This window comes from Oncorhynchus nerka, linkage group LG20 (genome assembly GCF_034236695.1).
Source record: "Oncorhynchus nerka isolate Pitt River linkage group LG20, Oner_Uvic_2.0, whole genome shotgun sequence".
Taxonomy (NCBI): domain Eukaryota; kingdom Metazoa; phylum Chordata; class Actinopteri; order Salmoniformes; family Salmonidae; genus Oncorhynchus; species Oncorhynchus nerka.
This window is the reverse complement of record NC_088415.1, coordinates 24,207,346-24,231,974: the sequence shown is the minus strand read 5'-3', so window position 1 is coordinate 24,231,974 and position 24,629 is coordinate 24,207,346. Positions and strand designations below refer to the sequence as shown.

At 43.3% G+C, this 24,629-nt stretch overlaps 1 protein-coding gene across 2 annotated transcripts; it reads right to left on the bottom strand.

The window, feature by feature from the left end:
* Window positions 1–1,587: 1,587 nt before the first annotated feature.
* LOC115102117 (transcription initiation factor TFIID subunit 4-like) lies at window positions 1,588–23,712 on the bottom strand. 2 transcript variants are annotated; one of them, XM_065005331.1, is made up of 16 exons: window positions 23,481–23,712; window positions 22,533–23,327; window positions 20,575–20,723; window positions 20,358–20,483; window positions 20,137–20,265; window positions 19,925–20,047; window positions 19,718–19,807; window positions 19,351–19,593; window positions 18,858–18,993; window positions 17,308–17,422; window positions 17,012–17,181; window positions 16,798–16,928; window positions 16,403–16,528; window positions 16,231–16,287; window positions 15,906–16,025; window positions 1,588–1,950 (listed from the first exon to the last, which is right to left on the bottom strand). In XM_065005331.1, exons 1-16 carry the CDS (start codon window positions 23,710–23,712, stop codon window positions 1,918–1,920), a joined length of 2,775 nt encoding a protein of 924 aa, XP_064861403.1. In that variant the 3' UTR covers window positions 1,588–1,917. The 2 variants fall into 2 exon arrangements, with proteins under 2 accessions (XP_064861403.1, XP_064861402.1); XM_065005330.1 differs by lacking the exon at window positions 1,588–1,950 and adding an exon at window positions 14,407–15,180.
* Window positions 23,713–24,629: the final 917 nt, after the last annotated feature.

Below are 24,629 nucleotides of genomic sequence, written 5' to 3'. Positions count from 1 at the left end.
GTGAGCTGGTGTGTTTTCCTTGCGTGGAAATATTTTGTTGTTTCTTTTCGAGTAAAGTACGTCTTTTACTCAGTTCTGTGTCCTGTGCCTGACTCTGTCCTAACCTCTGCACATTGACACATGGCAGCTTGTTGCATGCATGGCCAACTGTAGTGTGATCCATTTGACAATGTGTGTGTCTGTACAGTGTGTGTGTGTGTGTGTGTGTGTGTGTGTGTGTGTGTGTGTGTGTGTGTGTGTGTGTGTGTGTGTGTGTGTGTGTGTGTGTGTGTGTGTGCACTGATCGATACATTACATTAGTTTCATCCTTGTCTTTCTCATATTTAGTAGATACACATTTATCACAAAAAGCTAATATTTACATAAATCATCCACATGGTGTTATTATACAAACAAAGAAATTCATATTTTACATTTAGATTTGCGCAACCATTTCAATGGTTTCATTTTTTTGACCAACAAACTTCACTGGAAAATAAACGGTATTTCCCTTCTGTAAAACAGACTTCAAATAAATGCCACAAACCGACCTAGAATTGAGTGATGTACACATGTACTGACATGCTTGATTGATGAGATATTGGTGAAACACAATATTGCTTTTATGTATTATGACTCAAGGTTGAAATACTGATAGAAAAATATTAGGATTTTGGGTTTATTTAAATCAACATCAAATGAGAGAAACTAATAAGCGAGCAGGTTGACAGAAAGGTCAGTGGTGGGAAGTTTTCTTATTGTTTTATTGTGTTGGAAATCTAATTGTGTCTCTTCATCCTTTCTCCGTTTCTCATGCTCTTTCATATTTTTTGTTGCTTTGTTTGGAAGAGAGGTGATGAGATTAGGTTGGACCCAGTCAGGTTTACAGTCTCTCTACAAGGCATCTCTAAAGGATCTGGGATTTTCTCTCTTACTATTGTTCTGAATAATTGCCAAACAGAAGTTAGAAATATTGCTAGTCTGTGGCAGGTTTATACTGTATAAATGCATCCAGAATCTCCCTTAAGTGTTCAACTGGGTCGAGATTTAGTGAATGACACACACACACACGCACATGCACATGCAAACACACACACACCATTTAAACCCCTATGCTCCTTTGAGAACCTTTTTTCAAAGTCACTGAGATCTCTTCATCTAGCTATGGTAGTCAAAATCATGGGCATTTTTATACACAACCTTAAGCATGATGGGATGGTAATTGCTTAATTAACACAGGAACCATAGCTGTGTGGAAGCACCTGCTTTCAATATATTTTACATCCCTCATTTACTCAAGTGTTTCCTTTATTTTGGCAGTTACCTGTATGCGTCCATGTTGAAAATAGTATAGGCTAGTCTTTTGTGGATAAATATCTGGCTGAAGAAACACATTGTCAAAAACAAACATTTCACTTTTTTACAGAGATTACTTGAAGCCCAAAATCAGTGGATGGAATAACAACCATGAGGATAGAATGACAATCTGAAGTCTAAGCCTTTTACTACAGACAGTAAAAAAAAGACATTTGGACACTCCTACTCATTCCAGAGTTCTTCTTTATTTTTACTATTTTCTACATTGTAGAATAATAGTGAAGTCATTACAATTATGAAATAACACATATGGAATCATGTAGTAACCAAAAAATTGATAAACAAATCTAAATATATTTCAGATTCTTCAAAGTAGACACCCTTTGCCTTGATAACAGCTTTGCACACTCTTGGCATTCTCTCAACCAGCTTCACCTGGAATACTTTTCCATACATTCTTGAAGGAGTTCCCGCATATGCTGAGCACTTTTTGCCTGCTTTTCCTTCGTTTTGCGGTCCAACTCATCCCAAACCATCTCAATTGGGTTGAGGTCAGGTGATTGTGGAGGCCAGGTCATCTGATGCAGCACTCCATCACTTTCCTTTTTGATCAAATAGCCCTTACCCAGTCTGGATGTGTGTTGGGTCATTGTCCTGTTGAAAAACAAATGATAGTCCCTGTTAGTGAGCATTTCTCCTTTGCCAAGATAATCCATCCACCTGACAGGTGTGGCATATCAAGAAGCTGATTGAATAGCATGATCATTACACAGGTGCACTTTGTGCTGGGGGCAATAAAAGGCCACTCTAAAATGTGCAGTTTTGTCACACAACACAGTGCCACAGAGTTCTCAATTTTGAGGGAGCATGCAACCGGATTGCTGACTGCAAGAATGTCCACTAGAGTAGTTGCCAGAGAATTGTTTGTTCATTTCTCGACCATAAGCTGCCTCCAACGTCATTTTAGAGAATTTGGCTGTACGTCCAACCGGCCTCACAACCGCAGACCACGTGTAAGCACGCCAGTCCAGGACCTCAAAATCTGGCTTCTTCACCTGCTGGATCATTTGAGGTCAGCCACCCTGACAGCTGATGCAACTGAGGAGTATTTCTGTCTGTAATAAAGTCCTTTTGTAGGAAAAAAATAATTCTGATTGACTGGGCCTGGCTCCCAAGTGGGTGGGCCTGGTTCCCAAGTGGGTGGGCCTTCCTGCCCGGTCATGTGAAATCAATAGATTAGGGCCTAATGAATGTATTTCAATTGACTGATTTCCTTATATGAACTGTAACGCAGTAAAATCGTGGAAATTGTTGCATGTTGCGTTTATTTTTGTTCATTATAGTTTGTGGGCCAAATATTTCAGATGTTTTCATTAGAAGCACGATTTTCGGGATGTCTCGTGGTTTGACAAACACAGCAGATGAGGAAGGGAATCGATTGAGATGCAGCCCTGCATAACAAAAAACACATATCTCTAGCTTAAACTGTAACAAGTGTTACGATGGGTATTTTTTTCTAATGTAATTCGATTACCACAGGGCTGCAGAAATTGTGGTTTAGATTTTTTTTCCAGCTCGTAACCATGTGTGTGAGGTGTATACTTTTGTTTCAAAGTAGATTGTTTAAGACTACCAAGAAACATTCTGCGTGACCCTGATTTAGCCCAATGCAGTAAAAGGTGAATATATATATATATATATATATTTTCTAAACCTTCAAGACAACAATTTGAGGGCAATCAGAGAGAAAGTTTCCAATATCCAGCAAAAGTAACTAAATCTCTATGAGTAAGGGAACTGTAGGTGGTCTGTGTACTGACCAATCAAACGGCATTGCAGTGTTTTTGCACACATACCCTCATTGAACAAAATCACTTCAGTCTCAAATAAACCAGTCCTTGGTAAGCCTACCCGTGGGTTTACCCATAATGAAAGGCCTAGAGAATGGCATAGGTTATCACAGGCCTATGTCCATTACAAGGTTTTGTACCAGTCAGAAATGTGAGTGATTGCTGTTGCTGTTAAAAATCCCAACATAATCAAGAAGAAAACAGCTACAACGACCATGTTGGAAACCATGTGTAGGCCATGGCCTAGCATCATGCCTATTCACAGTTCAAATGCTGGACTATTCTCCTCTAGGCCATGGCCTAGCATCATGCCTATTCACAGTTCAAATGCTGGACTATTCTCCTCTCTCTGTGTCCTCTCAGACAAGCATCATGCCTATTCACAGTTCAAATGCTGGACTATTCTCCTCTCTCTGTGTCCTCTCAGACAAGCATCATGCCTATTCACAGTTCAAATGCTGGACTATTCTCCTCTCTCTGTGTCCTCTCAGACAAGCATCATGCCTATTCACAGTTCAAATGCTGGACTATTCTCCTCTCTCTGTGTCCTCTCAGACAAGCATCATACGAATGAACATGAGGTCCTAATAATAAGCTTTACATTGCAGGTTATTTTTTTCCCGGAATACTGCGGCTGTAATTAATGGACACTTGGCATGCTTGGTGTGCCTGGCGATTTGTCGAATCCATAAAAAGAGATGTCGAGGTAATTATGTTTGGCATGATATATTGAAAGTAGGAATGGGCGAGCTAGTCAGAATGCCTGACAGCTGTGGTGTGCAGATGCTATCAGACCTTTTGTCCACGGCGATAAAATGAAAGCGGGTCATTTTAACAGCTAACAGCTGTTCATGGCTAATTTGTTCAATTATGTGTGGAGGAGGCACGAAGAGGTTGTTTCTGGGCCCTAAGGGACTTCCACTCCTCCTAGATATTCTCTCTTTCTCTCTCTCTTGTTTTCTGAGAATGAACATACCTGCAAGCAGAGCGACTTTGCATTCTTAGCATTCAGCAGTAGGGGAAGGCTCCGATGATGACACGATTGATGTTGTTATTTCTCTAATGGTAGCTCATGTTGAGCAATTAATTATCAAGACATATGTATTTATTGCAGTGCAACTGTCTTAATAAAAGGACACCAATAATTAAAATCCCTTGATGACTTATTGCCAGAACAGTTTTTTTCCCCCTGAGTGAGATGTAAAACTGTAAAAAGTTGCAGGAGTTGTCTGACTGATTTCAAAACCATATAACGTTTATTTTAAATATTTAAAGTGTGTTTATTGGTCTGTGTGGCACGGCAGGATGTGTGTGTGTGAGGGTGGGGGGGTGGTCCACATGTGTTTGTGCATTTGTGCTTGTGTGTGCAGAGCCGTAGCCAGGGTTCATTCACCTCAGTCTATCTACAAACACATAGCCTATTAGCTATATAATTTGCCGCTGCACATTAACTGGGCACAGGGAAAACTACAATTTACACTGAACAAAAATAAAAATGCAACAATTTCAATGATTGTACTGAGTTATAGTTCATATGAGGTAATCAGTCAATTTAAATAAATTCATTAAGCCCTAATCTATGGATTTCACATGACTGGGAATACAGATATGTATCTGTTGGTCACAGATAGCTTTAAAAAAGGTAGGGGCGTGGATCAGAAAAACAGTCAGTATCTGGTGTGACCACTATTTTCCTCATGCAGCATGACACATCTCCTTTGCATAGAGTTGATCAGGCTGTTGCTTGTGGCTTGTGGAATGTTGTCCCACTCCTCTTCAATGGCTGTGCAACATTGCTGGATATTGGTGGGAACTGGAACACACTGTCAATACTGAGCATCCCAAACATGCTCAATTGGTGACATGTAGCAGTGAATTGGTTTAGGTCTTATATGATCAACAGAACAGAAGTATGTAATTTTGATGATGTTTTGTCAGAGGCCAAATAAATATCCTGTGGAGTACCGCAAGGCCTCGCTTATTTTATATATGCCAGATACAATAAAGTTCAAACTCCTGATGACTCAGCCATACTGGTATCAGGGAAGGATACAGTTTACATAGAGGAAACCCTTAGTAAGTTTTGCATTTTATAGAGATTGGTTGACTGACAACAAATTGTCGATACATTTAGGAAAAACTGAACAAATTTTGTCTGGAACAAAACGTAGATTGTTTAGAGTTGACAAGATAAAGGTAAACTGTGCAGGTAAGGATATTGAATCTAAAACAAGTGTAACTTATCTTGGTGTGTCCATAGATGAATCCCTTTCTGGAGACCTGATTTCTGCAAAAATTATTTCAAAAATGGCGAACAAATTTACATTTTTATATTGTAACACTAGATATTTTTAAACATGAGCTGGCGCACACCCAGAAAAATAGTTTGTGTGGAGGTGCTGACTAACAACGAATAAACAATAAACTATCAAAATAAAGAAAGTCGCACACTCCATGTATGAACTCCCAGCAAATGAATGGGTATTTACCAACATTTGGCATCACTGTGCCTTCCTCAGGGTAATGTCATGAATACTTGAACCAGGTTAGACAAACAGTGCAATTAGTGCAACCAATGACAATAGTGAAGGGTGGATCATAATGATTAAGTTAATTAAAATTCATTTGTGAAACTGTTAAAAAATAGTATATGGCATATTAACTATATTTTTCATATTTCGTTTCATATTTACATGTAATCTTTTGGTTCAACCTTAATGTATAATTAATGTATAATGAGCATCATCAAACAGGGGGAACATATTAGGTGTACGCTACTGAGCTATAGAAAGAATATATACATTTATTAGACTTGTTCATAAAGGAAAAATTTGTTCACAAGGGCCTGAGGTCAAAGTCAATATTCAGACCACTAGGGGTCAATGTTTTTAGATAGGATATCCAGTAAGCCTCCCTTTGTATTAGTAGGATCTCCATGTTACCTCCTCTCCTTGGTAGAGCAACATGCTCAATGCCTGTGTATTTGAGGGAGGAGATGGGATGGTTAGCTTCAACAAAGTGAGCTGCTACTGGATAGTCAATGTTCTTACACCTGATCAGCTATGCGTTGTTTTAATTGTCTTTTCGTTTGTCCTACGTAGGCTTTTCCGCATGAACAGGTGATGAGATAGATTACTTGGTCTTGCATGAGATGATACCCCTAACAGGGATCTTTCGACCTGTATGTGGGTGTCTGAAGAAAGACGTTTTTTAATAGTGCTATTGCACTGTGCGCATGAGCCACATTTGTGGTTCCCATTTGGGATAGGTGTCTAGAGTGTCTGAGTGGGCTCAGGGGGCATGTCAGATCTCACCAAGCTATTTCCAGGATTGCGAACACGCTTATAGACCACCAGTGGGGGTTCCTTGAAGAAGTGTGTGATTTTATTTCTGATTGCAGAATATGCCAGTGCTTTTTCAGGATTGCTTTCATTTTGGGTGGTATGCAAGCCAGCAGCATACCACCCTGCATACTACTGCTGGCTTGCTTCTGAAGCTAAGCAGGGTTGGTCTTGGTCAGTCCCTGGATGGGAGACCAGATGCTGCTGGAAGTGGTGTTGGAGGGCCAGTAGGAGGCACTCTTTCCTCTAGTCTAAAACTATTCCAGTGTGTAGGGTGCCATCTTTCTGATGGGATGTTAAATGGGTGTCTTGACTCTGAGGTCATTAAAGATCCCATGGCACTTATTGTAAGAGTAGGGGTGTTAACCCTGGTGTCCTGGCTAAATTCCCAATCTTGCCCTCATACGGTCACCTAATAATCCCCAGTTTACAATTGTCTCATTCATCCCCCTCCTCTCCCCTGTAACTATTCCCCAGGTCGTTGCTGCAAATGAGAACGTGTTCTCAGTCAACTTACCTGGTAAAATAACAGATAAATACAATTTTAAAAAATTCTCCGAACCCTTGGTGTGCTTAGTTCAAAAGATGGTTGTTTTTAGTAATTCCTCTATAGGTTTTTGAGATATTTTCATCATTGCAGCATCAAGAGGTTTGTCCTTGTAGCATCTCATTTTAAATGTATTTTAGCATTTTTTTAGCATTGATGTCAAAATGGTGGCCACAGATTTGTTTAACCCTGCATAACTGGCTATATGGTAGACCATTCTTGAGGGAAAGGGGATTGATAGTTTACATGAGATTGTCCCAACTTTGATTCAGTGTTATTTTGACTGCCTGCTCTGCTTGATATAGTTGGCTATCAAAAAAGCAACAACAAAAAAGAGAATGCAAGTCATGCAAAATAATGTTATCAGTACAGTGCCTTGGGAAAGTATTCAGACCCCTTGACTTTTTCCACATTTTGTTACGTTACAGCCTTATTCAAAAATGTATTCATTCATTTTTTTCCTCATCAATCTACACACAATATCCTATAATGACAAAGCAAAAACAGGTTTTTAGAAATGTTTGCTAATTTATAAAAAATAAAAAAACAGAAATTTCACATTTATATAAGTATTCAGACCCTTTACTCAGTACTTTGTTGAGACACCTTTGGCAATGATTACAACATCGAGTCTCCTTGGGTATGACACTACAAGCTTGGCACACCTTTATTTGAGGAGTTTCTCCCATTCTTCTCTGCGGATCCTCTCAAGCTCTGTCAGGTTGGACGGGGAGCATTGCTGCACAGCTATTGCTATTTTCAGGTCTCCGAGAGATGTTCGATCAGGTTCAGGTCCGGGCTCTGGTTGGGCCACTCAAGGACATTCAGAGACTTGTCCCGGAGCCACTCCTGCATTGTCTTGGCTGTGTGCTTGTAGTCGTTGTCCTGTTGGAAGGTGATGCCGGCAGATGAATAGCACGACAGTGGACCTCAGGATCTCATCACGATATCTCTGTGGATTCAAATTGCCATTGATAAAATGCAATTGTTTTCATTGTCTGTAGCTTATAATTGCCCATACCATAACCCACTGCCACCATTGGGTACTCTGTTTACAACATTGATATCAGCAAACTGCTCACCCACACAATGCCATCTGCCAGGTACAGTTGAAAAAAGGATTTATCCATGAAGAGCACATTTCTCCAGCGAGCCAGTGGCCATTGAAGGTGAGCATTTGTCCATTGATGTCGGTTATGACGCCAAACTGCAGTCAGGTCAAGACCCTGGTGAGGACAACGAGCATACAGAAGCGATTTTCTGAAATGGTTTCTGGAGAACTTTTTTGGTTGTGCAAACCCACAATTTCATCAGCTGTCCAGGTGGCTGGTCTCAGACAATCCTACAGGTGAAGAAGCCAGATGTGAAGTTCCTGGGCTGGCGTGGTTACACCTGGTCTGCAGTTATGAGGCCGGTTGGACGTACTGCCAAATTCTATAAACATTGGAGGTGGCTTATGGTAGAGAAATTAACATGTAATTCTCTGGCAACAACTCTGTTGGACATTCCTGCATTCAGCATACCAATTGCATTCTCCCCCAAAACTTCAGACATTTGTGGCATTCTGTTGTGTGACAAAACTGAACATTTTAGAGTGGCCTTTTGTTGTCTCCAGCACAAGACACACCTGTGTAATGATCATGCTGTTTAAGCATGCAAGCTTCTTGATATGCCACACCTGTCAGGGGAATGGATTATCTTGGCAAAGTAGAAATGCTCACTAACAAATTTGCACACACATTTGTGCACAAAATTGGAGATATGTTTTTGTGCATATGGAACATTTCTGGGATCTTTTTATTTCAGTTCATTAAACATAGAACCAACCCTTTACATGTTGCGTTTATATTTTTGTTCAATTTAATACATGCGGAGGGATCTGTTTGCAGAAAAAGTATTATGTAAACAAATGAATTTGACAGCAAATTTCCAGCAATTCCACACATTTGCCATGACTTATGGTAGGTTATTAACATTATATCTGAGTGAGATTGACTAACAAAATCATTGGGGCCCCCTGGAGGTCAGGGTCCCTGGGCACTTGCCCTGCATGCCCGGTCAGTAATTCTGGCATGATCATTACAAGTCTAAAAATCTGGCTAGACTAACTAATTTCCCAATCAAAAATATTTTAACGGTCATGAGCTAATTGAGTGACTGTCAGTGAGTGATATAACACGAGCAAAACTGCTGTAACCAAGTTTCGAAATTGCACCTTGTGTATTCTAACTCTCAACAGTAAATTGAGACTCCGACTGAGATCCAAAAAATACTCTGTTTACTGAAGAGTATCGCTGTCTAATCCTCTCCCACTGATAAAAAACCACTCAGTGGATGAAAGTCATCAGTAGGGATCTATCCAAACAAACTACTGTCTCTCTCTCTCTCAGCCCCACTGCTCAGAGGGATTTGGCTCCTTGGTGATTCAACCTGCTAACATATTTCTGCCAATTAAATTAGATATGTGCAAGGCAATATGTAAGATTACTCAGAAATGATGAACATATACAGTTAAAGTCGGAAGTTTACATACACTTAGGTTGGAGTCATCACTGTATCACAATTCCAGTGGGTCAGAAGTTTACATACACTAAGTTGACTGAAAATGTCATGGCTTTAGAAGCTTCTGATAGGCTAATTGACATCATTTGAGTCAATTGGAGGTGTACCTGTGGATGTATTTCAAGGCGTACTTCAAACTCCGTGCCTCTTTGCTTGACATCATGGGAAAATCAAAAGATCAGCCAAGACCTCAGAAAAAAATTGTAGACTTCCACAAGTCTGGTTCATCCTTGGGAGGAATTTCCAAACGCCTGAAGGTACAACGTTCATCTGTACAAACAATAGTACGCAAGTATAAACACCATGGGACCACGCAGCTGTCATACCGCTCAGGAAGGAGATGCATTCTGTCTCCTAGAGATGAATGTACTTTGGTGTGAAAAGTGCAAATCAATCTCAGAACAACAGCAAAGGACCCTGTGAAGATGCTGGAGGAAACAGGTAAAAAAAAGTATCTATTTCCACAGTAAAACGAGTCCTATATCGACATAACCTGAAAGGCCGCTCAGCAAGGAAGAAGCCACTGCTCCAAAACCACCATAAAAAAGCCAGACTACGGTTTGCAACTGCACATGGGAACAAAGATCGTACTTTTTGGAGAAATGTCCTCTGGTCTGATGAAACAAAAATAGAACTGTTTGACCATAATGACAATCGTTATGTTTATAGGAAAAAGGGGGATGCTTGCAAGCCGAAGAATACCATCCCAACCGTGAAGCACAGGCGTGGCAGCATCATGTTGTGGGGGTGCTTTGCTGCAGGAGGAACTGGTGCACTTCACTAAATAGACAGCATCATGAGGTGGGAAAATTGTGGATATATTGAAGCAACATCTCAAGACATCAGTCAGGAAGTCAAAGCTTGGTCGCAAATGGGTCTTCCAAGAGAACAATGACCCTAAGCATACTTCCAAAGTTGATGCAAAATGGCTTAAGGACAACAAAGTCAAAGTATTGGAGTGGCCATCACAAAGCCTTGACCTCAATCCCATAGAAAATGTGTGGGCAGAACTGAAAAAGCGTGTACGATCAAGGAGGTCTGCAAACTTGACTCAGTTACACCAGCTCTGTCAAGAGGAATGGGACAAAATTCACCCAACTTATTGTGGGAAGCTTGTGGAAGGCTCCCCGAAACATTTGACCCAAGTTAAACAATTTAAAGGCAATACTACTAAATACTAATCAAGTGTATGTAAACTTCTGACCCACTGGGAATGAGATGAAAGAAATAAAAGCTGAAATAAATCACTCTCTAATATTATTCTGACATTTCACATTCTTAAAATAAAGTGGTGATCCTAACTGACCTAAAACAGGGATTTTTGTACTCTGATTAAATGTTAGGAATTGTTTAAAACTGAGTTGAAATGTATTTGGCTAAGGTGTATGTAAACTTCCAACTTCAACTAAGTATTTGGGTAGACTTGCGATGCTGCCCAAGTATGGGATATAGACTGGGTGAAGACACAGGGATACACAGGGATTCACAGGAATCTACTGTGTCTGCAGAGTGAACAGAAACAAACTCCATAAGCCTAATATCCACACTATCTGAAACAGGGACATGACTCTGTACACTTTACTGTGAGCCCTCAATGAGCTGCCCAACTGTGTGTGTCTGAGTGTCTGTAGTAACCCAGTGGTGTGTACGTAAAGATCAAAGTCACTGGAGCCAGAGCACAGCCAGAGACATGACTCCTGGTGCTGTTTAGCTAGCTAGTGTTGCTCATAAAATCTCTTATCAGTCTGGCATTCTCAACTCATATCTGTTGCTGAGCTAAGGGGAGGGTTTGGAAACTGACGGTATGCACCAAAGGCTGCTGTACTGATAGAGCCATATGCAGGGGTGGAATTGGGAGAAATCACCCCAGGAACTTACCACTGTCATATCCCCGGGCATTCAGCTTTGAAACATTGTAGCATCTTAAAATACTCCCCCCTGAGATTTTCACTTTGTGAACTCCATTCACACGTGTGTGACTTTGGCGGCATTAACTTGGATCACGTCCACATAGATACAGGTGAGATCGGTCTCACTCCCAAAGACACAAAGCTAATTCATTTGGTTTTCTGCCTGATGCTGCCTCGCTCTGTTTGAGGGACATAGAGATTGTGACGAAATAGTGCCCTCCTGTGGAAGAATTATGCACAAATGTAAATCATTCATCATAGCTACATCATTGGAGCCCATCTGTCTTTGGGCTAATAAAGTTGATAACCACTGTATAAGACAAACTATAAAACACAGGCATTGGCAAGATCCACCGATAGGTTTTCACTGGGACCAGGCAGAAAGATCGGTCGTTGTACTATTTTACTTTTTTTTAATGAAGGAGATCATTCTTTCTCAATCATCTATAAAACAATTGCAATTAAAAAAACATTCTTTACCTTAGAATATTTACATATTAACAAGTGGCTGTGCAAAATGTACAAGATATTAATAAGAAGTCATCTGCTTCAGGTTTTTCACTAAAAACAGTTCTCTGATAGAACATGGATAAAGGGACAGACGCGTAACAGCTGCTAGGGGCTACGGTATTGAAACATATGTAGTCTGAAAGGTTTCATCAATACCATCCAAAAGCTTAACAACCAACCAATTAGTATGTGCGCTAAGAAATACAAAGAATATACATAAAGTGGGTGTATGCTTCTGACCGACTGCTTGATTAAAAAACGGATCATTCGGGGGTGCATTCTGTATACCATATTCTGCATTCCGTCCCACATCACCATGGCAGCTAGCAATGGCCTCCAATCATAAACGCTATCTATTGCCAACTTTGCATCAGTCTCACTTTTCATTGTTGCATCAATTAATTAATGTAAATTGTTTTACATTACTCCTCTGAAAAAATATATATATTGTATATCAATTTCTTCACACGGTCTACTGATAAAAACCTACAATTTACCGACTGCTTCCATAGGATGTGTTTGTGTTTTCATGTATGCATATACATGTACAAAATGTTATCAACAGACATGCTGACAAAATAAATAATCATTATAAGTGATTAAAAACAAAGTCCAACACACAAGCACCTGGGAAGAGACGCTAAAGCAGAAATTAAACAAGTCTAAAATCTCTGTGGAAAATTGACTGATTGAGAAGGAGTTCTGTCAGAGGTGGAGAGTTAGAGATGTATGATTAATATGGCTTATTATGGCTGCACGGCAGCTCGGTGGAAGAGGAATACCAGTCAAACTCAAATAATCCTCAGTCAGTAAAACAGCACTAGAATGAATGACTAGAATATAGGAAAAATAAAACGTCTCCTCAACAAAATGCACAGAGTCTCTGTATCATCAGGTATTTGACGTTACTCCTGCAGGTTTATACATTTGTTGGTTAAACATGTTAAAAAGTCCCCTAGCTGGGGATCTTTCTAAAGAACGTCTAATCATATATTGCATGAGGTTAAAGGATGGAAAAGCTAATGCATGTCCCTACTGCAAAACATGAGGATATTTCCAGACCCAAAGGAGACCTCACAAATAAGAGCTTTTCCCCTCCAGAGGAGTGTATGGGAGGGGACCTGGTTGCCAGTAGCAGGTCTCTAACATGGAGAATGATTGAGGCCTCTAGTGGACAAAAGGCCGTGTTAGCATAGGCAGCGCCATTGGGGGCATCCACCATTTTAATGTGGTCAACTAGGTGGGACTTCCAACTTTATTGGCAGATCTCTCCTGGTGACCTTGTTGAAGTCATGTCCAACTGGGTCATCAGGAGGGATCAGGCAATCGCGAAGAAGGCCAGAAGAGCTAGTTTGATAGGTCAGTCCCAACAACTCATTATTTCACAGCTGCAACAACCTGGTCTCTCTTGAGGAGGGAGTGTAGGGTTCAGCTGTTGATTCATTTTCCAGGTGTCATTGGTCTCTCCTCTAGTCTAGGAGGTCATGAATCTAGGAGAGCACAGAAGAAGAGACGGTACCATCAAGGGTAGCTGGTCTATCTTGCCCTTTGAGGGAGGTGCTATTGGTTGTTCTTGTCTCTAGGGGAGGTGCTATAGGGAGTGGCTGGTCTCTGTCTGTTAGGGAGGTGCTATAGGGAGTGGCTGGTCTCTGTCTGTTAGAGAGGTGCTATAGGGAGTGGCTGGTCTCTGTCTGTTAGAGAGGTGCTATAGGGAGTGGCTGGTCTCTGTCTGTTAGAGAGGTGCTATAGGGAGTGGCTGGTCTCTGTCTGTTAGGGAGGTGCTATAGGGAGTGGCTGGTCTCTGTCTGTTAGGGAGGTGCTATAGGGAGTGGCTGGTCTCTGTCTGTTAGGGAGGTGCTATAGGGAGTGGCTGGTCTCTGTCTGTTAGGGAGGTGCTATAGGGAGTGGTTGGTCTCTGTCTGTTAGGGAGGTGCTATAGGGAGTGGCTGGTCTCTGTCTGTTAGGGAGGTGCTATAGGGAGTGGCTGGTCTCTGTCTGTTAGGGAGGTGCTATAGGGAGTGGCTGGTCTCTGTCTGTTAGGGAGGTGCTATAGGGAGTGGTTGGTCTCTGTCTGTTAGGGAGGTGCTATAGGGAGTGGCTGGTCTCTGTCTGTTAGGGAGGTGCTATAGGGAGTGGCTGGTCTCTGTCTGTTAGGGAGGTGCTATAGGGAGTGGCTGGTCTCTGTCTGTTAGGGAGGTGCTATAGGAGTGGCTGGTCTCTGTCTGTTAGGGAGGTGTAGGGAGTGGCTGGTCTCTGTCTGTTAGGGAGGTGCTATAGGGAGTGGCTGGTCTCTGTCTGTTAGGGAGTGGCTGGTCTCTGTCTGTTAGGGAGGTGCTAGGGAGTGGCTGGTCTCTGTCTGTTAGGGAGTGGCTGGTCTCTGTCTGTTAGGGAGGTGCTATAGGGAGTGGTTGGTCTCTGTCTGTTAGGGAGGTGCTATAGGGAGTGGCTGGTCTCTGTCTGTTAGGGAGGTGCTATAGGGAGTGGCTGGTCTCTGTCTGTTAGGGAGGTGCTATAGGGAGTGGCTGGTCTCTGTCTGTTAGGGAGGTGCTATAGGGAGTGGCTGGTCTCTGTCTGTTAGGGAGGTGCTATAGGGAGTGGCTGGTCTCTGTCTGTTAGAGAGGTGCTATAGGGAGTGGCTGGTCTCTGTCTGTTAGAGAGGTGCTATAGGGAGTGGCTGGTCTCTGTCTGTTAGGGAGGTGCTATAGGGAGTGGCTGGTCTCTGTCTGTTAGGGAGGTGCTATAGGGAGTGGCTGGTCTCTGTCTGTTAGGGAGGTGCTATAGGGAGTGGCTGGTCTCTGTCTGTTAGGGAGGTGCTATAGGGAGTGGTTGGTCTCTGTCTGTTAGGGAGGTGCTATAGGGAGTGGCTGGTCTCTGTCTATTAGGGAGGTGCTATAGGGAGTGGCTGGTCTCTGTCTGTTAGGGAGGTGAGTGACTTGGTTAGTCTCATTCATTTCTTGTCCCTTAGAAAAGCGTTATTGGGCATGTCCGGTCTCCCTGTGTTATTTGAGGAGGCCTTTATAGAGCAGGTGTGAGCGGCTGGTCTCCCTCTCATTTTCCAGACAGAAGAGCAGGTCCCTGAGGTTAACCCGGGTGATGCGCTGGCGCTGAGGCCTGGAGCCTCCGCTACTGTACCCACCTGACGGAGAGGGACCAGAGCACAAGTCCTGAAGAGAAAGAGGAGGAAAAAGGGGAGAGAGAGGTGGGGAAAGATAGAGGAAGTAAAGTCCATTTGATCTTCAAAAATATGTGTATGATAGGGTGCTATCATCTAAAAGCATTATTTTCTTTGTTAATATCCATTAGGATACTGGCTCAGCCTCCAGTATTTATGCTGCAATAGTTTGTGTCGGGGGGCTAGAGACAGTCTGTTATATCTGGAATATTTCTCCTGCCTTATCCGGTGTCCTGTGTGAATTTAAGTATATATTCTCTCCCTCCCTGAGCCCGAGGATCATGCCTCATGATTACCTGGCCTGATGACTCCTTGCTGTCCCCAGTCCACCTGGGCGTGCTGCTACTCCAGTTTCAACTGTTCTGCCTGCGGCTATGGAACCCTGACCTTATCCCAGACCTGCAGTTTTAAACTCTCTAGAGACAGCATTTACTCCTGAGGTGCTGACCTGTTGCACCCTATACAACCACTGTGATTATTATTATTTGACCCTGCTGGTCATCTATGAACATTTGAACATTTTGGCCATGTTCTGTTATAATCTTCACCCGGCACAGCCAGAAGAGGACTGGCCACCCCTCATAGCCTGGTTCGGGTTTCTGTACAGCACTTTATGACATCAGCTGATGTAAGAAGGGCTTTATAAATGAATGTAATTGATCAGGAGTCAATGATCTAGCCCAGAGTACAAGTCTATGTTTGGTTATGGTACTCTACCTCAGCCCCGGTTCCGCTGACAGGGGAGTTCATTTTCCTTTTCTTCCTGGGGCCGATGGCTGCCAGGGCCGTCATGTTGGCCTCCTTCTGCCTGATCTGATTCAGTTCCTGCTGCTGCATCTAGACCACACACACACACAGAGAGAGGGAACAGGCATTACAATACAAGACTACTTTGCCTGAAGACAGACACATGACTACACATACCGGCACCCACTATAAATGAACATATTGACACACAAAGAGTATGAGAAACACTACAACTCATTCACATACAACATGTTACACACACCATGTATACAGCTACACCAGCCTGTACTCTTACCTCTTTAGCCTTCTGTTTAAGCCGAAGCTGCTCTGGGTCCTCTTGTCGTGATCGAGACTGGGGGAAGAAAGAGGCACAGTATTCAGTATCAACACTACTAGCACTTATAGTATATGACCACTAGATGGCATAAACAGCTATACATTACTGCCTCTGGTGGAGAGTTAGTTACCTTAGCTGCCTTCATCAGGATCTCTCTCTCCTGCTCCTCCTTCCTCTGTTTCTCCATCTGATCCAGCTGCTCAAAGAACTTCAGCTGTGCTCGCACGTCACTCACCTGTTCACACTTATCCTCCTCCTGAAGGAGAGCGAGAGAGAGATGGAGGGAGAGGGGAAAGATAAATAATCAATTACAAGGGTAAAATGGTTCAATCAGATATTATCACTGGCATCATCAAATTATTTCAGCACTTTTTGCAAAACTGTTGTAATGAGCGCCAGTGAAGATCAAATACCAAATAACAAACTGGTTTTGACTAAATATATATACAACTTAAATAGCTCATGAAATAACTTTACTAGTGAACCTCTTCCACACAAACACCCACAGAAGCTGTGTTCATTCACCTTGAAGGTGATGCTTTTCTGCTGCGCCACCACCGTCAATTTCTCCAGCAGGTTTTGCAGCCGATGCTGTGTTGCATGGGACACGTAACTGATCACCTCCGGCCCCAGGTCAGTCACCCCTAACCTCCCGCCTGTTACAACACAAGAGGACAGGAGATGTCATAGATTTTAGGTACAGAATGTGTGTGTGTGTGTATGTGTGTGTGTGTCTCACCTATCTCATGTACTCTCTGGGTTAGTGAGGAGGTGTAGAGGAAGGCCTCATCTTTACAAGAGCGAGTCACCATGCCGACCAGCTCAGAGTTGGTTGCCAGAATGCGGGCACTCTCCTCTGATAGGTTGACTCCAGCCATAGAGGCCACGTCATTTATATCATCATCATCCCTGAATGGAGGGAGAGAAACTGTTTATAAGGCCTCATTTTCACTTGAAGAATTCCAAAATCATCTGATTTGGACATGTATGTCTATGAGTGTGTGTGTGTGTGTGTGTATGTATATGTGTGTTTACTTGAAGGTTCCTCCGCCTGCCTCCTTCTGCCTGTTCTTCAGTACTACAGAGAGCATAGACTGGGGCCCCAGTGTTACCTTGGCTCCTGGTGCTAGAGCCTGCTTCACTACAGGAACTGAGAGAGAGGGAAGAGAGAGCAGGAGAAAGTGAGGGGGCAGTTACATAACAGAGACACTATATTTTTATTTAACCTCCCAAGCCTTTCACATTGTATATCATAACTCAGTAATAAATAATTCACTTTTTCTTGGTAGAGTTGTTGTGAGCAGAAAAGAGAAGCGGACGTCAAGAGGAAGAGAGATGGCGGAAGAACACATTTCACAGATGGAGAGCTTTCCATGGGTCCCTCAAAACCCCATCCATCAATATACTTGATCAATATAGCATGCAGTTATATACATATGTCACAAGGGGAAGTGTTTCAATATAGTCCTCGGTCAGTGAAGCCAGCAAGGCAAGCCAGGAGGACACCGGACACACATACACACCCACAGCAGCAGCACTTATCATATTACTGCCATCTCCACTAGCTAATAGCAGCTGGCCACAGACAGAACCAGTACACTTCTTTCTGTCTGTCGCCTTCGATCATGGACACTGCTAACTGGCATTGTTCACACTGTGTGTCTTTGTCCCAGAGCCTCACAGCCCAGTGGGAAAAATACCTCACACAGGAAAGATCCAATCCTGCACAGGTGTCGTATCACATTCTACAGTGATGGTATCAAAGCATTAAATAATACAATTAATCAGGTAATACAAAGTACTATTAGGCCCATAGTATATTTTATATTTTGTATAAATTATATTTCTATTAGAATGTTCATCTATGACGAGTACACAAACGCATGCATCAAACACACAGGCAAAATGCAGATAGAGTCAATGTCTGCGCACCAGCGAAAATCTAATTAGCATTGCCTCACAAGACACATCTGAAGGTCCCTCGTACCAGTTGAAAAAAATGATTGGAAGTATACAGAGCATTCTGAAATATTCAGACCCCTGGACTTTTTCCACATTTTGTTACGTTAGAGCCTTATTCTAAAATTGATTAAATGAATTATTTTCCTCATCAATCTGTACACAATACCCCTCATAATGACAAAGCAAAAACCAAGCCATGAGGTCGAAGGAATTGTCCGTAGAGCTCCGAGACAGGATTATGTCGAGGCACAGATATGGGGAAGGGTATAGCTGTGCAGCGACGTTCCCCATCTAACCTAACAGAGCTTGAAAGAAATGGCAGGGAAGAATGGGAGAAACTCCTCAAATACAGGTGTGCCAAGCTTGTAGTGTCATACCCAAGAAGACTCGAGGCTGTAATCGCTGGCAAAGGTGAGTCAAAGTACTGAGTAAACAGTCTGAATACTTCTGAAAAAGAGTAACGTAACAGAATGTGGAGAAAGTCGATGGGTCTGAATACTCCCCCCATGCTGGGTGGAGCGGCCGCCACCTCAGGTCAGGCTCCAGTGCAGCAGGGGGGGCTTCGACAGGGCTAAGATTGTAATGGGATAAGAAAGGACACAGAAAATACAAAACACACACACCTGTCTGAAGCTGTCTGACCACCTGCGGCTGCCCCATGATGATGTGACTGTGGGGTTGGCCTCGGAGCGTAACCATGGGTGACTGGGCCAGAGTCACCTGAGGCCTCCCCATTGCCCCCTGCTGCTGAGGCACCATCTACACACACAGAGACAGAGAGAGGCAGAGAGAGGCCATAGAGAGTGAGACCAGAGAGAGAGAGCGAGACCAGAGAGAGAGAGAGAGAAAACAGAGAGAGAAAGCGAGAGAGGCCAGAGAGAAAGAAAGAGTGCAGACCTGAACCTTACTGTGCAGGCTCGGGTATTTCCTTTTCACATAGTCCTTTCCAGCATGTTTCCACCAACTATGGTGGACGCGTAATCAGGCGATACACTTGGGGTCATCCCTCAACATAACATACAGTCATATAGACTTCCCATTACATTAAAACAACAAGGCACCCTACCCATTCAACAGAGGAAACACTGAGTGGAGTATCGTTAGGATATAGTATACCAGGCCAGGCTTGCTATGAGGTGTCTGGGCCAGGCTGATGACAGGAGACTGGTGCATGGTACCCTTGGCCCCAGGGCTACTACTGTTGAGACGGGAGTTCTGTGCCGTGGACGTGCCCCCCAGCACCGCAGCAGTCAAGGCCTTGGAGGGGGCGGCAGGCTGGGCGCCAGTGTGAGGCAGCTGGCTCTGCTGGATGAAGGCTGCCGAGTCTGGGGTCATTTGACGCAGTGCAGGAAGACTCCTCTGGAGATGGGGAGGAAGAGCACAAATCATTCTCTCATCTACAGTATATTGCATCATTGGCCACTTGTATTTATTTGAGTGTATAGCTAGCTACATTAGATAAGGGAAAAGCCATCAGTCTCACCTTGAGGAAAGGCACGAGATATGGCTGAGGAGAGGAGTTGAGCTCCCGGTATAACCGACTGGTGAAGTCCTCCGCTTCGATCTTACTCTCCTGTGGTGGTAGAAAAACAGACAACATAGAAAGATAAAGTGAGAGAAATAGTGAGAGTGAATGCAAGAGACTGACACATATGGCCAGACAGATGGCCAAACAGATAGAAAGGTGTACCAGCAGGCTCTTGACTAACTCCTTGACGTTGGCTGTGGTCTCAGACGACTGCTTCCCGCTGGATGCCAGTTTGATCAGCGTGGACAGGAAGTTCTTACACTTCTTCACATTCTCCAGGATCTCCTAAACACACATATACACAAGTTAGGACCACTGCATGACTATTTAGGAGTAGATAAATGTCGGAAGGAGGGAGATGAGTGTTGTCTCACCATGGTAGAAACGACCGTGGGGGCACCTGGTGTCCCAGGGGTCCCTGCTCTATGGGTGACTGCTGCCGAGCAAGGCTGCACTGGAGCCTGACCTGAGGTGGCGGCCGCTCCACCCAGCATAATGGTGTTCTATAGGAGGTGGGAAAGAGGAAGCAGGGTATGAAATGAGACTAAGGGGGAGATTGAAGAGAATTGAAGAGGGGGATGAGTTGTGTACCTACCTGTTGTAGTACAGGAGGCCTCTGGAGGGTGGTGGTGGCCTGGACGGTGGTCTGGGCCGTGGAGCCCTGCTTAGTGATTGTGGTGGTGGGGGTCACCTGACGGGACATCATGGGCGTCCCTGGAGCCTGCAGGACAGAGGAGAGGACAAGGGTTCAGGGGTTCACACTGTGATCTCTCCATCACTGTAGGTAAGAGATGATTAGTGTGTGTGTGCACCTGTACAGAAGTGATCTGGACAGGGGGAGTGCTGGTGGGGGTGGCTGCCCGTGGGGTCATGGCGCTCTGGGACTGGGATTGCATCTGGGCCAGGGTCTGCTGGTGGATCATCAGAAGCTGCCCACTCTCACTGCGTACCAGCACCATGCCTACACAGGGCATGGAGGGGTCAGAAGTCAAACAGGGGATATAGATCGACAGACAGACACTTACTTGCTAAATACAAATAACGTTAAATATCTTAATAATAACTATGGAAACACTTTGTTTGGTTAGAAAATACAGTGTTGGCCACTCTTGGCAGAAAAGTACCTTTTTTATTGTCACAACAAAAAACATTCAGCTCTCAGTGGGGAGTTTAACTAGAGCTAGCATTGTTAGCCAGAACCTGTGAGACATGCAACTCCCACAGACAATGTGCCACATGCATGCAACTACATTACATGATGTGCTATGGTGTCAGCGTGCCTATTGATCAAATCAGTCCATTGTATGTGTGCCAGGGTAGCCTGTGTGTGATTTTACAGATGACACAAGTAGACAGAATCAATAGAACGTTCCCACAGGTCAATGTCCTCGTGGAGCATAAACAACTGACAGCAAAACACACACGCACGCACATACACAAGGAGTTTTGTCTAATAAACAAACCAAAGGTGCAGCAGCGATGGCAACTGTAGCTGATATGACATCTCAAATGTTAACTACAAGTTTGCAACAAAGTTTCTGTTTCACAGAGAGTGTTTTTTACGCTGCCCGCAAAATACATTGTAGCCTCTCTCCACTGTGGCTAACTGACATAGGGTGAAGTCAGCTTTAGTTGGACACTTTTTGGTAGATTGCCATGTAGACAGTCAAAATCAGTGTACCCCTACTCAAGCAATGTTTATTTAAATGAATGAATGTCTTATCTACATTTTAATGATAAAACAAGTTAACCATTTATTATTCAGTGGATGCTACATCCCCTAAAACAAAACCAGAGCCCTACTTTTGATGAAGAGTCTTTCAATGCTAGTGGGCCACTTTAGTAGATGAAGTGGGACACTATTTTCTCATTAAGAACACAGTGGCCCACTGCACCTGGCACTTGTGGAATCATCAATTATACCTTGTAGAGGCTTATAGAAAACACACCATCTGTATATAAAAAAAATGAAGTTAAAGACAACCTTCAACTAGACTCTCTCAATGCCCTTGGAAAATGTATTTGGGAACACTCCAAGCTCTTGGTGAAAAATCTAACAGACATCACAGCTTTGCCCACCCGCTGTCCCTTTCCAAAATGATGCCTCTTTTCTATCCTCCCTTTCCTATGTCACGGTCCTTCCTTTCCTACTCTCTTTCCTGCTAATTCTATCCATCATCATCCTATGCTGTTTATGTGCTAAATAACGTCTAGAATCGATTTACAGATGTTAGGAACAACTAAAATAATATATTTCAATGTATTTTAGAATATCCAATGAGTGAATTTACATTTAAATTTGATTAAAACGTTTATTTTGTGCATTTTAATAGCTGAAAATGTCCCTGTCCCACCATCCAAACAGTGGGACACCACTATACATCAGATTTTCATAAATATTATAACTATTTACGTGAATGGTTATTATATTTCAAAACACTACCAGTAAATATTAACTTTAACATGAAAAGCTAGATTGTTGAATTATAGTTGACAGAATGGCAGGTTATATGTTTCCTATGTACAGCATGTTTCATCTGGTCTCTCCATCTGAGAAACCTAATCACACACAAACACCACAACGATGTCACACTCACCAAAACCATGTTTTCATGCACAGAACACATTCAGCAAAAAACAAATAACATGTGTTGGGACTGGGCTGCAAAATTATAGTAAAGTTACAGCACCCTCAAAGAAATGGCCCACTAATGCTGACTTCTCCCTAACTGGCTACTACTACGTCAAAACACCTGAGAATGAAAGTTACCTGGAGGGAGCTGAATGTTTTTGATGTTTGAAGCATTTTGTTGGGGTTGCGGAAGTCTCGGGGAGAACACCTGTGGCGCGATCGCCTTTATCCCACCAGGACAGGCTGCAATAGTCGATGGGATGGAGGTCCTCACATTTTGTAAAACCAGGCTTTTACCTATAACACTGGGGCCGGTCACTTCTGAAGTCGTTTGTGTGGTCGTTTTTGGAGACTCCAATGTGTTGATTTGGGCTTCTGAACTTGCAGGGTGGGCAACGTTGACAGATCGTATCAGAACCGTATTATTACTCCCGCTCTGCGCGGTGACTGTTCCGAGGGGTTGCATAGGCGGCCTCACGAGCGTGACAGTGGGCACACTGTTTAGAACAGACAGCTGAGACGATATCACAGTTGAAGTGACAGCATTGTGCATAAGAGGTGTTTGAATGACTGTGCTGGAAGTTGAGGGTAAGACTACGTTTCCTTTGACTACGGAGCTCGGTCCGTTGTTGACAACCGCGACGGCGGGCACAGTGCTGCTTGCCGAGTTCACCAAAGCGGCAACATTTCCTGAATTATGAGAGTTTATCACAACGCTCCTTCCATTTAAAGTTTGTACACCAGCCGCCCCAGTTTTTCTGGTCCCAGCTCCGTGATCGGGAACCTCCGTTATCACACCACTGACTGCCCCAGTCTTGCTCGGACTGTGCCCGGCTGTCATGCTCGATCCCACCGCCGTTGTCCCGACCGCAGCATACATGGTTGAACCCTGGGACCTCCTACTATTAATGACCCCCCCTGGCACGCCAGTCCCTACAAAAGAGGAAACAGATGAGGGATGGGAATATCTATCAATTGAACATGTGTAGCTGTATAAGCAAGTTGTCAAATTGTTTGGCTAAAAGAGACAAAAACAGAAAAACAACGTGACCAGAATAAACTAACGTTAACCAGTAATATATTTACCTGGTTTAGCAAGCTCTTGTGAAAGTCCCATTTCGCTGTCCTGGAAATTGGAATTGCGACCTACAGCTGAGTTGTCAATGTGATTTGCTGCAGCCTGGACCCTAACTGAAGACTTTCCACGACCCGATCCCGTGAGCTCAGACTCCAAAGACCCAACTAGATCACTAACTACTTTCTCGTCCACCTCTGTGTTGAAGAAAACATCATCCAGTAAATCGGAGCCCGCCGCCATCTTTACTCGCTCGTGAGACGCATGCACCGATTGGATACTCCGTCACTCACATCGGATTCCAGGGTGCTCTGATTGGTTATTGTTAGATTTACAGTTTGGGATGAATTGTTATAAATTACATTTAAGGAATCGCAGCAGGATGCGATATAGCACGGGCGAAAAAATTGGGACGACAGTACAGACAGGGTTGCATTTGGTAGTTGTGCGGCTAGCGTTGCCAAATGGAAACGAACCACACATCGATTATGTTACCGAGTTTTGTTACTATTTTGAATCATTATAGAGGAAATGCAGTGGCTTTCTTTGAGCTTTTATTCTCGACTCAAAATGGCTGCGTTGTTTTTCAGGCGGTCTGTCCTACAGCAGCTGTCACCGCCCGCACGAGGGCGCTGGTCGAGCGCTCGCTGCCGACTGTCAGAACTGGACAACCAGCTTCGTGCCCACTGACAAACACTGACACATATGCAGGACAATAGCATCTGTCATTTACTTTGTTTTACTGCGGACATGTAACGGTAGCCTATTCATACGTTAGAGATTGATGTACATGTGATATTTTAACTTTCACTTGGTATGCTGGTGCTATTGCCTCAATAATGCGCCCGAGAGGGAATGTGTAGGCTAAATGTAATGTTAATAAAGTTGAATAAAAACATTATAGGCCTATACAATTATCATATATTTCTTGGTTTCGGTCATATTGTAAATTTGTTTTGATTAGCCTATTGATATTTAGCCTAGTTAGGCTTTGTAGCCTAGTTTATGGGCTACAATAAATATTATAGAACGAAATTGCATGAACTCGGCATATTTGCAACGACACTTAGCCAATATGCATATATGCCATCAATAACTGTTACATATAGAGTATAGTTGATTAAGTTCCAATTAACTTTTATAACTCTTCAGCAAATGCA

What these genes read in the sequence shown, in the direction of transcription:
- LOC115102117 (XM_065005330.1), bottom strand. Translation starts at nt 23,712, where the DNA reads ATGGCGGCGGGCTCCGATTTACTGGATGATGTTTTCTTCAACACAGAG. An exon ending in ATCTCGTGCCTTTCCTCAAG is followed by an intron (nt 19,594 to 19,717) that starts GTGAGACTGATG and finishes CCCCATCTCCAG; the next exon opens with AGGAGTCTTCCTGCACTGCG. An exon ending in TCCTGATGAAGGCAGCTAAG is followed by an intron (nt 16,288 to 16,402) that starts GTAACTAACTCT and finishes TTCTTCCCCCAG; the next exon opens with TCTCGATCACGACAAGAGGA.